This window comes from Xenopus laevis, chromosome 7L, assembly GCF_017654675.1.
Source record: "Xenopus laevis strain J_2021 chromosome 7L, Xenopus_laevis_v10.1, whole genome shotgun sequence".
Classification (NCBI taxonomy): domain Eukaryota; kingdom Metazoa; phylum Chordata; class Amphibia; order Anura; family Pipidae; genus Xenopus; species Xenopus laevis.
Window position 1 is genome coordinate 46,929,762 of NC_054383.1, and position 14,257 is coordinate 46,944,018.

Consider the following 14,257-nt stretch of genomic DNA (forward strand, 5'->3'; position numbering starts at 1 on the left):
AATAGTACTTAATTTATGTTTTGTTAATGTATTAATCCTGATCTGTTCTAATAATGTATGTGTGTATTTAATGTAAGAAGCAATATATAAATTAATATATACTTTTACCTATAGTACATACAAATAATGGTTAATTCACACGGAGTGCTTTTCAACATGCATTTTTGGCTAAAAAGCACAGTTAGTGATACTGTCAGAAATGTCCCCCTTAAAAAAAGTGAGAGACAGCTGAATGGGATTCGGGGCTCATTTCTGAGTGAACCTGAAAGGTGGTCACCTGCCTTATTGGTTTAATTAATTCATTGAAGCATAGACCTCATGATTCATTGTTATAAATAAATGTAATTTAAAATGATCTAAGATTTTCTGGAAAGTTCTCTCAGCTTTAGCTTACAGCCCTTTGTTAAGGTTACAGCATTATCAGAACAAGTTTATTGCAGGAAAATGCAGAAAGCTTACAGAATGTACCTCAACTACCATGGCAAGTCCATCCTTTCTCAAGGAAGAGGAATGCAGCTTTTAAATAAGAACAAGTTGGATTTTTTATTAATATAGAAGGATAAAACTTACAAATCTTAAAAAAGCAATTTTCCTTGAACTGTTAAATGGAACTTTCAAAAATATGTCATAAGTCATATGAAAATAGAGTAGCGGTGAATTTAGAATTGATTTACTTTGGAAAGTTTTCTGATCTAACTTTTAAACTCCTCAGTAGTGATGGTCGAATTTCTCTTTTCGCTTTGCCGGAAAATCCCTGAATTTACAGCGAAATTTGCAAAACACGAATTCTGACAAAATATTTAATGCCTGCGACAATTCAGACTCCCATTAAAGTCAATGGGCGCCTAGAATTGTTGCTGGCATCAGAATTGTCACAAGCGTCAAAGCAAATTCGCGCCTGGCACTACGCCTCAGTTTCTTCCAGCATTTGATGAATATATTATACACTATACTTGTTGATGTATTCTATACTGCAGTTCCTTCCTCTACAGAGATTGCTCTATAAATTATAACTAAATTTGAAAGCAATTGAAATTTAAAAACACTAAGGCTGCGGAAACAAATAGAATTTTATTGTTTTTAAAAGTTGTAAATAGTAAGTGCATCACTACAAAATTAGCTGGCAGAAAAAAAATTAATGTATGAATTTGTTTTTAACTTACTGTTCAAGTTATTTTTAATTATTGTTAATAATGTGGTATTAAATCACACGATAAAAACCCAAAACTTGTATAGATTCCGCTTACCTCTGTGAAAAAATGTCTCTATAAGGGCTGCCATGTTGAAGTGCTATACCATAGCCTTTACTACTAATAGTATTCCCGGTGACAGCCACGGAACATTCATCATCTGTGAGAGCTGCATATTCCACAACTGTTACATCCCACAAGAAAGCATAGTTTCCCCGTTTTGCCTGTAAGAAAGCAAAGAATTAGGACCATGATAAACTCTTGCTGTGCAATGTACTTTTAACAGACGAAAATCACATTTAAAAAGACAATAACTGGCTTGGAAAAAATATGAATACAATGTATCGCATTGTTTTCACACACCTCCACATACCTTGACAAAACATAAATTATTGGTAGCTACAGATTTTTTTTAACAAAACAAATTTACTAATCCGAAAATAATGTTGATATCATTCAAAATCTTAAAGGGATTCTGTCATGATTTTTATGATGTAGTTTTATTTCCCATATAATTCCAATGTATGTGGGAATGTAACTAATCAACTCATATGGTTTCCACTACCACCTCTATGCTGACGATACTCAGATCTATCTCTCCTCTCCTGATCTCAACCCAGAACTCCTAACTCTGATCTCCGCTATCTCTACTTGGATGTTGCAATGCTACCTCAAATTAAACCTCTCTAAAGCTGAAATGCTTCTCTTTCCTCCAACTAACACCTGTATCTATCATAGCTAACAATTCCACTATCACCCTGTCTCCCCAGGCCCGGTGCCTTGGGGTTATCCTAGATTCTGCCCTGTCCTTCACTCCTCAAGGCAAATTTACTAAAGGGCAAAGTGGCTAACGCTAGCGAAAATTTGCCAGCATGACGTCATTTTGCCACTAAGCCGATTTACTAATGGGTGCTGGAGTAAATTTGATTGTGAAGTGGACCTACTCTAGCGCTACTTCACACCCTTCCGCCAGGCAAAGTTGCGCTTTGGCGAAGTGACGGAACTACGCTAATTCACTAACCTCTTGCGCCAGACTTGCCTTCGCCACCTCAGACCAGGCGAAGTGCATTAGAGTAGATAGGACTTGTGTAATAAAAATACCTGGTGGTCTAGTGGTGCGGCGGCATGGATGGCCGCCACGCCGCCACGCTCCTTCTCCTGCCTCCAGCGCTGGCGCCATCTTGGTTTCTTAGGGCGCGCCTCTTAAAGGTACAGGCGCGCTGGCGTGATTACGCCAGCGCGCATTGGCGCAGGTTTTGGCGTGAAATTTGAAAGTATTTAAGGCCCATTCATACTCCCAGCCAGTGCCCGTGATAGAAATTGTTTCTAGTGGTTCCTGAGCCTTGTGCGTTTGATCTGTTCTGAATCTAGTCTGTTTGATTACCCGTGTTTGACCCAGCCTGTTCCTGACTATTCTGCATTCTGTATCCTGACCCCGCCTGCCTACGACAACTCTTCCTGCTTAACCCCTTGATTGACAACCCGGTTTGACCCTAGCCAGCCTGACGATTCTTGATATCTGCCTGCCTCGACCTTGCCTGTCTGACGATTCTCTTGCCTGCTCCATTTGTACCGTGACCTTCGGCCCAAAAGACTCTGCTAACAGCCGTGCCCCTTCGCCAGCCAGAACATCTCGCCTTGCACCCCTCGTTAAGTCCAGGTGGCACCCAAGTAAGCTGAGGGCTCCTCCCGAAGCCCAACGGTGGTCACACTACTGGTGAAGCCGAGCCGAGGCCAGGGTGCTTGGCATTTGTTCTGGTATCGAGTGCCGGCCGTGACAACTTGCTTCAAAAAAAGTTTTATTTTTCTAAGTCCCAAAAAATGCTGGCGTCTTTTACTTTTTAAGGTTGATAGACTGAAAAAGATTGTACATTTTTTTGGGGGTACCCTCCTTCCCCCCTACATTTCCTAACATATGGCACCTAAACTATACAGTGGGCACATGTATAGGGCAAAATAACAACTCTATTTTATGAAGTTTTCCCAGGCTTGTGTAGTGCTGCTGCTACATTTACATCCATTGTACTTTAACTTGGCGTCGTATGCAAATTAGGCATTGCATAGCGTAACTTCTCTTTGCTTGACGAATTAACGATAGCACAACTTCGCTACCTTTCGCCTCCCTGAGCACAACTTCGGATTTTAGTGAATTTGAGCGGCCCTGGTGAAACTACGCTTGACAAAGTGCGGCGAAGCTGTTGCTAGCACATTTTCAGTGCTTAGTGAATTTGCCCCATCATATCCAGTCACTTATTAAATCAAGTAATTTCCACCTAAGGAACATATCCAAAATTAGATCATTTATCAGTCAAGATGCTGCTAAAATTCTTATTCATTCTCTTGTCATATCACGTCTAGAATACTGTAACTCTCTTTTAATTGACCTTCCCTGCCAGAGACTGTCACCTCTCCAGTCCATAATGAACACTGCCACCAGGCTTATACACCTCAGCAACCGCTCCTCCTCTGCCATGCCACTCTGCCAATCCCTGCACTGGCTTCCGTCACCTTTCAGAATAAAATTAAAATGAATGACCTTGAAATTCAAAGCACTTCATAACTCTACCCACCCTACATCTTTGAACTGATCTCTACATACTCACCCAACCACGTACTATGCTCCTCTACTGACCTGCTACTCAACTCTTCTCTCATTACCTACATGCTTGCATTCAAGACAAGGGCTGCACCCCAAGGTCTGTCTGACTTTCTCCCAACCTTTCTGCTTTCAAAAGATCTCTTAAAATGCACTTTTTTAGAGAAGCCTACCCTCACTCTACTTTACAACCAAATGCAATATCACATACAGTACTACATCTCTCACCCACTTCATTCTGATCTTGCCCACTCCCACACATTCAGGGGAATGTAATAAAAGTCGCAAAGAGCAAAACAATTCGCACCAATAAGACTAAAAATCCACATCTCACAATGTAATATTGTTCCTTAAATAGTGATGGGCGAATTTGCGCTTCACCGGAAAATTCGCGAAATTCGCGAAACGGCGAAAAATTAGCGAAACGGCGCCAGCGTCTCGTTTTTGACGCCGGCGCCCGTTTTTTCGACGCTGGCGCCCGTTTTTGACGTCGGCGTCCATTTTTTTGCCAAATTTTTGTGGGCGTTTCGCGAATTTATTCGCTGGCGGCGAAACGCGCAAATTCGCCGCAAATTCGCGCCTGGCGAATAAATTCGCCCATCACTATCCTTAAACTGTTATTGCATTGCGAATTTTAATTGCGCATCATAAGAAGTGCTTGAAGGTGTCGTAATCTTTTGGAGCAAACATAACGACTTTTTCAGTCTGGAGTTTTAGTACATTGACTGCGCATTGGCGCAAACTATAAAATTCGCAAAACGGTCTTTCACTGTCGGAAGTGGTCGCTAAACAGTTTCCGGGCTCGCAAAAGCTATATTAAATTCGCACAAAGCATAATTTGTTCGCACAAAGGCATAACTTTTCGCATTGCGAATAGTTTTTCCGTTAGCGATTTTTATTACATTCCCCTCCTGGTGTCTTATTCCTTTCCCTTTAGATTGTTAGCTCTTTTGCAAAGGGCCTACCTCACCTTTTGTACCGGTATTGGTTGTGATGTATGTAACTCCATATGCTCTGCTGTATGTAATTCATGTGATTTAGTTGTATAAACCCATTTAATTTACAGCTCTGCAAAATATGTAAATTATTTAAATACATGTTAATAATAATAGCAAAAGTGAGATGCTATTGTGCCAGATTTGCTGTTTAATGAATGTGATTTATTTTCAAGTAATAACTGCAAACAGATTTGTGCAACTGCAACAATGTACCCTTTTTTCTTTAGATCCACTTATATCCCCCGGTGTTTTCCTAAGAGGAAATTCCTATCGTCTGCAATTTTTTACATATATGAGGTGGATCTGGTCTGTTATAAGAACCTTGGGAGACACTGTTCTAGAGGGACAGTACATAACAGGTAACAGATGCTAAAAGTCAACCAAGGGGTTCATACTTCAATATTTTACTATACTGAATTAAAATACACATTTTCTAATGCATAGATTACATTACACTCCCTAACTTTGAGAACACTCTCAGGACACCAATCCCAAGGAAACAGCGGCAAGCTATATGATACCTTAATTGCTTCAATTCGATCGCCTTTCCTCACTATATATGAGAAACAATGACCCTTTACTGCTACTTTAGAGTAGAAGTAAAGGGAGTATTTTCTAATTGGACCGGTGTTGTTAGTGAAGTACCATAAAGATCTATCCTTGTCCTTTGCTTTTTAACTTGTTTATAAATGACCTTGAAATGGGCATTGCAAGTACTGTCTCTGTCTTTGCTGATGATACTGACTTGTGCAAAACTAAGTTCCATGCAGAATGCTGCCACTTTGCAGAGCAGGTTTATGCACTTTGATACCAATAAATGTGAGTTGTACACTTAAAGGCAATGGATTGGGGGTATCCTTATTTGGGAAGTTGCTGGGGATTTTTTTGATAAGCTGTGTAATTCTATGCCATGTTGTTTGAGGTATAAACACATAATTTTGCTTCTTCATAGGTCCCTGGTAAGGACTCATCTTGAATATATCATGCAGTGTTGGGCTCCAGTAAGAGGGATTTACAAGATTCCTTTATTTGTCAATACAGACCATATACGGTAATACAGCGTATCGAAATCACGTTTCACTCAGCCCCCCCATGGTGCATTTACATAAAAAAAGAGAATTTTAGGATACATATAAGGTGACAGGAGCAGGGTACATTTACGATATTATTGTGTTAAGGACTCTCAGTGCTTGTGGGAAGAAGCTTAGCAGTGTCTAGTGGTTTTAGTTTGAATACTGTGGAACCTTCTTCCAGATGGCAAGAGAGAGAACAGAGAATAAGATGGATGGGAGATGTTTTTTGCCTGTTTGTTCTGTGACAGTGCAGTTTTCAAACCATAGTGTGATATAGCTGCAGAGAACACTCTTGATTGTGCCTCGATAGAATGTTGTGAGAATCGATGGGGGAAGACTGGCTTTCTTTAGCTTCCATAGAAAGTGGAGGCTTTGTTGAGCTTTCTTTGTGATAGAGTTAGTGTTTAGGGTCCAGGAGAGGTCGTCTGCCATATGGACTCCTAGGAACTTTACACTGTTGACTATCTCAACTGGGGAGCCATCGATGAACAGTGGTAGGTGAGTAGCAGAGTTCTTTCTAAAGTCAACGACCATTTCTTTAATCTTTTCAACATTTAGGGTTAGGTTGTTGTTCTGGCACCAGTCTGCCATATGTCTTACTTCTTTCCTGTATGCAGACTCATCATTTTATCTAACAAGACCTACTACTGTTGTATCATCTGCAAACTTGATGATGTGATTTGCACTGTACTGGGCAGTACAATCATGTTTCAGCAGGGTAAATAGTAGTGGGCTAAGCACACATCCTTGGGGCGAACCTATGCTCAGTTTTAGAACCCCTGAGGTGTGATGTCCTATTGAGACATATTGAGGTCTATCAGTCAGAAAGTCTAGGATCCAATTACAGAGGGGAGTGTTTATGCCTAGCAGTTCCAGCTTCTTCACCAGTTGCTGCGGTATAACAGTGTTGAATGCTGAGCTGAAATCAATAAATAGCATTCTGACATATGTGTTCTTTTTGTCAAGATGAGAGAGGGTGAGATGAAGGGCAGTTGAAATTACATCATCAGTGGAGCGATTTGAGCAGTAGGCTAAAGAAAGTGCAACTAAACTGATAAAAGGAATTGATGATTTAAACTATGAGGAGAAAAGGTGATTGCCAGGGGACATGATTACTATTTATAAGTACATTAGAGGACATTATAGACAGTGGGGGATTTTTTTTCCATAGAAAGAATGAGAGGTCAATCCTTGAACACAGGAACAGAATTTTCATTTTAGTAGTAGTATTAGTTTATTGCCATTTGTACTAAAGGAACATAGGAATTTCTTCTGCAGCAAAGGGCAGTAAAAAAAATCCAGATTTTTACAATATGATATAGATTTACAGAGTTCAGTAATAATAAAGTGCAGTGAGTCCAATGTAATACATAGCTACAACGTATAGTAGTAAGTGCAGTGGGTACAGATATATGTTAGATCAATGAATTCATGAGAATAGATAGTTCCTGGTAGCTGTTCCTCTACTATCTGCTGGACTTGTTTGCAGTTGGAAAGAAGCTGTTAAATAGTCTTTTGCTCCTGGTTTTTATGCTTTCAGGCCTTCTGTATCTAAGTGAGTAGTTGGGCTTGTTCCAGATGAATGATTTATGACCCGGGTGACTCTGTAACACTAGTAATGGATTTGATTTTGTTCTCAGACAGTGATGGAAGGGAAGTTCAGCAATTTTTACCACCCTCTGGAGTAAGCTTCTTTCCTGCTCCGTGATGCCACCACACCAAATTGCTATGTTTCCCGTTAGAATGCTTCAATTGTGGCTCTATAAAAATTGCTCAGTCCTGTTGACTCCACACAGTTTCAGTCTCCTAAGGAAATGAAGACGTTGATGAGCTTTTTGTATTATGACCTTAGTGTTGTTGATCCGTTTGCAATATGTAGACCTAGAAATTTGATTTTTACAACCTGCTCTATTTTGACACTCTTTTTCTAAGGGTGCATGTTATTTCATTTCCTGAAATCTACCATATATCTCCTTTGTTTTTGCTGTGTTAAGAACCAGGTCATGTTCTCTGTCATATTCAACAATATCACACACTAGGGCAGTTATTTACAGTACAGGTATGGGACCTGTTATCCTTAATGCTCGGGACCTAGGCCTTGATGCCTTAGGTCTACTAGAAATTCATTTAAACATTAAATAAACCCAATAGGCTGGTTTTGCTTCCAATAAGGATTCGTTATATCTTAGTTGAGATCAAGTACAAGCTACTGTTTTATTATTACAGAGAAAAAGATTTGGATTATATGGACAAAATGAAGTCTATGGGAGACAGCCATTCTGTAATTTGGAACTTTCTGGATATTGGGTTTCCGGATAAGGGATTCTGTACCTGTACTAAACTCCGAATGCCAAAAACCCTAAAAATTTGTATTTTTTTCTAGTATAAAATCCAAATTCTTAGTGGGAAAAAAACCACAAATTTTTTGGGATTTATTACACCCCAAGTATGGAAAAAGTCAGAATCCGAAAATCCGGCATCTCAGACCTGCCGAGATTGCTTATAAGTCAATGGCAGAAGTCCTAAAGATTCTTTGATCTGCGCTGGGTTTTGTGCAATAACCTGAAGAGTTTTCGGTGGAAAATCTAAAAAAATTGTACAATTTCAGAAAAGTGTATTAATAATTAAGGCAAAAAAACCTGTGATAAATTCGGACTTTAATAAATAACCTAACTGTCTGTATCCGGTTTCATCATTGTCCTGGATGAGGCCGAGCACTGTTGTGTGGTTTGTTAGTAAGGAAATAAATTCAGTTGCAGAGTGCTGGAGCAGAGTTAGAGTTGCAAGTTTGTTGATGAGTTTGTGTGGATTTATGATATTGAAAGCAGAATGGTAGTCTATGAACAGCATGCATACATAAGTGTTTGGTTTCTCCAGGTGTAGTAAAGCATAGTGCAGTGCTATGGGCAGTTGTAAATTAGAGTTGGTCTAGAGAGTTGGGGATGACATTTAATCCCTCACACAAAAATGTAATCACTGAAGGGCCTCTTTAAAATATCTAAATACCAGCCACCCTGCTTATTCAAAGGTTAATAATAAGGCTGCATCATCCCCTGATTCACTTAGGATTCCTTCTGCTCCTCAATCTCATTCAGCCCCCTCCCTCGGGAATTTCCTTTGGCTTGGTTTGTCGATGTTATCTAAAATTTGCCAGCTGGAGCCTTCTCTTTAGATTCAAAATGTGCATAGAAGTTGTTAAGGTCTTCTGGAAGACTTGTGGACTTACGTAGTAGGTGGATCTTCACGGTGAGAGCAGTGAGATTATTGAATAACCTACTGATTGATGTTGTGATGGTAGATTCTATTACCTCCTTTGGTTAGATGACTTCAACAAGCATAATATCCAAGCTATTGTGATCTAAAGATCTATAGTTTGTTACTATAGATAATGATACATATAGTTATATATTTGAGTGTATAGATAGCAATGTATAAGTGTGTATATATGTGCACTGGGGCTTATTTTGAGTGGTTGAGCTTGATGGACTTTGGTCTATTTTCAACCCAAATTAATTATGTTAAAATTATAAGGCCTTCGTACATATGGCATTTATTTAGATCATGTTTTAGGTTAAATGAGCCTATTGCAGGTGACTGGTGATTAGAATCCAAGACCTATTGCCCTAATTAAAAATAATATTATTATTAATATTTATAAATAATAATCTTGGGAATTGTTTTTGAGATGTGTTGCATTCCTCTAATTTTATGGGCTATCTGCTTTACAGAAGTTGCAGATTACTTTTGTGCATTTAAACAGTTTCACCAGTTAAACATGAGAACCAAATCTGTATGCTACTAAACAGATCAAGGTTAAAAAATGCAATTGTAATTCAATGTACGTTTGTAGGCTGAATATTATCAGTTTTTGCACTCATTAAAAATTGCTTATGAGAAAGTCCTTTTTTATGATGTCAAAGTCAGAAGTTTTAAAACAATGGAACTTTAAAAAGTTACAACTACTGTATAGTGGCTCATTGATTTTAATATGAATACAATACAATGCCATTACTTTTAATAGCTTTAAAATCACATACATAAAAGGTCAACGCTACTGTGAAATGTTAGAATTTTTTGCTTATTGCTTCTATTATTGATTAAAAGTTACTCTTTTTTTACAAGTTACTCCATAACTTTGGTAGTGGAGAAAATATTCACTAAGCAGTTTGTGCAAAATTACTGCCCATGCTATATTTGCACATACGCCCATGTGCCCAAAAAGGGGTAGATTATAAGTGAATGCAACACTTTAGTTATTTTTATGCAGATCCACATTTTTATTCTCTGACATCTGTAAAATGGCTGGTTCTTAGATTTGCTTTTTTTTCTTTGATTTACAGTAAGCATGCATAACTTTACTGTATGCTATTTTGTAACTCTAAATATGCTAAAATCAAAGAATATTGCAGTTACAATAAATTTATTTGAAACTTTTAACAATGCATAGGCTCATATACAGTATAAAACAAAAATGCTTCCCTATAAAGTCACTAGATAAAAAAATGCATTTCTTGCTGGACAAAAGACCTTTAATTTCTAAAATAAAAAAGAAAGCTTTTAATGAATATATGTCAGTAAAGTTCAGCTGATGTCAAATAAAATATTGAGTTTGAATGCAGCAATAGATATCCAAGAAAGTTATAGGCTTGAGATAGCTTCCAAGAAAAGAAATCCTGTCTGAAGAGTTACGGGTACAGTACATTGAGTACTGTTCTATTCACCTTGTAGAGAACATCATCAAATGATATACTGGCTTGGAACATCAATGACAAGAGCTGCATTATTTTACTGAATACATTATAAGATTATGTTTTAAGTGAGCATTCATGAAAGATGATAATGCACCAAGACATATTTTACATAATGATATAATTTATTATATCCACACTACTTTTCAGTCATCTGTATGATAAAAAAAATTTCCAATACCAAATGATCTCCATGACATTGCATTTTAAAATTACAAGGTAGGTCTTTGAATTAACATGTGTTCATACAAAGCCTCTATTAGTACCTGGAACTGTCTTCAACAACTGTCATTTAACGTCTACTTGTAAGGGGATCACCAAAAAGGGGCTGGACTGGGCTATTGGTTGACAGTAGTAGGACTTGTGGGGGCACATTTACTATTGGTCGAATATCAAGGGTTAATTAACCCTCAATATTCAACCCTCAAAGTAATATCGAAGTCTAAGGATTCACCGCAAATGCTTCGATCAACCAATTCAAAGGATTTTCCTTTGATCAAAAAAAAAAAGATTAGAAAGCTTATGGGGAAGGTCCCCATAGGCTAACATTGGTGCTTGTTAGGTTTTAGGTGGCGAAGTAGGTAGTCAAAGGTTTTTTTAAAGAGACAGTACTTTGACTATCGAATGGTCGAATATATCGAATGAATTATATTTAATTCGAATCGTTCGATTCTAAGTCGTAATCGAAGGTCGAAGTAGCCAATTCGATGGTCGAAGTAGCCAAAAAAAACTTTAAAATTCGAAGTATTTTTCATTCTAATCCTTCACTCGAGCTAAGTAAATGTGCCCCGTGGTGTTTGTTAAAGGGAAAGAGTCCATGCTATGTGGGACAGAGGTTGCTACTGTCAACAGAGTCCAGTTCAGATAGGGGAGGAAAGGGAAATCATTAAAGTAAAGTTCTGCTGTTTGCTATTGGTGAAAATAAAGAGGTTCTTTTCATGAAAATATAAGTCATTCGTCCAATGATGTTCTGACAGGAAAGATGTGCATGCTTTCTGTACAGATTCTGGAAATTAGCATGGAGTTCTTTGAAGATCCACCTGTATCACTGCAATAAACTTACATTGTTCTGCAGATTGAAACCTGTTTTTATGTCAAAAGAAAACTCACTTGTGAGAAATCTAGCATGTTTTCAGTCTTTTTTTTAGCTTTTTTCAGCTTTTTTATTTCTCACATCAATTTTTTAAATCCTTTTATTCACAAGATTCCCGTAGACTACTATTAAAACAATATAATAAGTCAACAATAACCTAAAGAATTTAATAAGTTCACAAGTACAATTATTTTATTAGAGGAAACTAGTAGTCAATATCTTTGTATCAGTCCTTAGTGCTTATGCAAAGAGCACTATTTTTAATAACTTGTGTATTTGCATGACACAAGTTAAGGGACAGTTAGAAGGGATGCCTACATGCTTCTTCCTACCCACCCCTCTGAAATACAGTGCTGGTGAACGCAAGCAGCTCCTCTGTAATTATAAGGGTGGCCTTAGGTCTCTGAACTCTGAAATGGAGAACAAAGTACTATGGCAACTCACAATACAATAAAGGTTTTTACAGCACTTAGTAAAAGAGCACCACAGTGTCTCAAATTTAACATGATATTATGGACTAGAAATGCAATTAATAGAAGAAATATACAAATAATGCCGGTTTTTATTTAAAGAGTTAAAACACATGTTTGTAATTTGCATGTGAAAAACCAATAAATGTTCAATAATAAAAAAAGAGGCACTGGAGCATACAGTTCAGCTAAACAAAGTACATTTTTTTATCATTTTGTTGGGCAATGGGTATTTACCAAATATTTGGATTAACAGTTCTAATGATATCTTTCTGTAATGAAATTATTTTCTTACTTTGATGTAAATTCTGGCATACTGTATGTAGGTCATGCCCATGCTGCTCTTTAACTCCCACTGTAACCAGTGCTTTGGTGTTAACTGGACCTTTTGGAGCCCCTAAAACCCCTCTCATTCAGAAAGGAGTTCAGTTGAAGAAAATGCAATTTTCAAATATACATTCATTAAATTTTGCAATGGTTTTAGCATTATTTTAAACTGTGTACACCAGTTCTTTTGTGTTGGCCTTCAGCTGTTAACTGGATGTGTTGGAGCCCCCAAAACCCCTCTCATTCAGAATGAAGTTGAATGAGTTATATTTAGGATCATGGTGGCTTTATTGAACATTAATTCTTTAAACATTCAGTTTCTTGCTTTGGGATGCAGTTATTTGATCTTATAGAGTCTAGATCTATATAGATCTATAATATAGACCAAAACAGAGTATATATACAATACAAAGTTCACAATACAAAGCTATAATTAGTAATTCAGATTATAGAGATTTTGCTTTATCAGATGTAGGACCATATTTTATTATTGATGTAGCCAAGATGTCAATTAATGTAAGCCATTACAAGGACCACTAAGCTTAGTTTAGCCCAAAGCACACTGAAGATCATAGGGCTGTTAAACCTTTGAGTTACTAAAGTAATAACACTGTATAATATACAGTACTTCTAGCCATACATTTTTTGGACTTTGTTTGGGTGAATGATTTTATATTGCACTTTATACTAAAACAGGTTTAAAAGGTATGTACCATATATACTCGAGTATAAGCCGAGTTTTTCAGCCCCCAAAATATGCTGAAAGACTCTACCTCGGCTTATACTCGGGTCAAGCGCAAAAACGGTCGCCTAAGAATATTCGCCGGCGCCTTAGAATAGTAGCCGGCGCCTAAGAATATTCGCCGGCGCCTTAGAATAGTAGCCAGCGCCTAAGAATATTCGCCGGCGCCTTAGAATAGTAGCCGGCGCCTAATAATATTCGCCGGCGCTTAGAATAGTAGCCGGCGCCTAAGAATAGTCATCCAAAAACGAGATTGAAACTTACCAGAAGCTGCTGCATTTCTCACCCTCGGCTTATACTCGAGTCAATAAGCTTTCCCAGTTTTTGGAGGTAAAATTAGGTACCTCGGCTTATACTCGGGACGGCTTATACTCGAGTATATACGGTATTTGAAAAGTTGAAATTGTAAGATGCCATTTCTCTTTATACCATTTTATAATCATCTACTTAGCCCAATGACTAGTACACAATGTTGTTTTTACTGATTAATATAAATGGTTGCTTGACAGTTCTTGTTTTTCTTTCAAACAGTATTAGCAAAAAACATTTTGAATATGCCTCCCCTTGCATTGCAAGCATCATTATGACGTATAATCTTTACCTTTTAAGTTGAATAATTCTCTCACTACTTTTATAATTCTAACATTGAAATGTACTTTTAGAAAGCTCATTCTCATGTCACAGTGTTCTAACAGAGTCTATGTTTAGCAAACTGCATCCTTTTATCTGAAGACATATTAAGACAAGATAATTGTAATAATTCCATCAGAACAAAATTAAAGCTTTGAGAAGATTACATTGAAAATAAAATCTTATTTGTTTAAATATTTAAAATGTCACCGTTGACCTTTTTCTCAAATTCGTCACTCCAGGTTTTGTTCATTTAGTCCAATAACACTGATCACAGAGTTAATAAATCTGCCCTTAATAGAATCAAGTATTTCAGAATTAATTATCTTCAGAAATATGCTAGCAATTGAGAAAAATGATCAGAACATTTTTTATCAAGTTTAGTTTGTT

The 14,257-nt window shown here is 37.4% G+C and overlaps 1 protein-coding gene across 4 annotated transcripts in view; it reads right to left on the bottom strand.

The window, feature by feature from the left end:
• grid1.L (glutamate receptor, ionotropic, delta 1 L homeolog) overlaps positions 1-14,257 on the bottom strand; it is a 571,429-nt gene that overhangs the window by 20,263 nt on the left and 536,909 nt on the right. For all 4 annotated transcript variants that reach the window (XM_041568909.1, XM_041568907.1, XM_041568908.1 and 1 more), the window contains one exon: positions 1,248-1,414. In XM_041568909.1, coding sequence (XP_041424843.1) covers positions 1,248-1,414 — 167 coding nt within the window. The remainder of the gene's footprint in view (positions 1-1,247; positions 1,415-14,257) is intronic.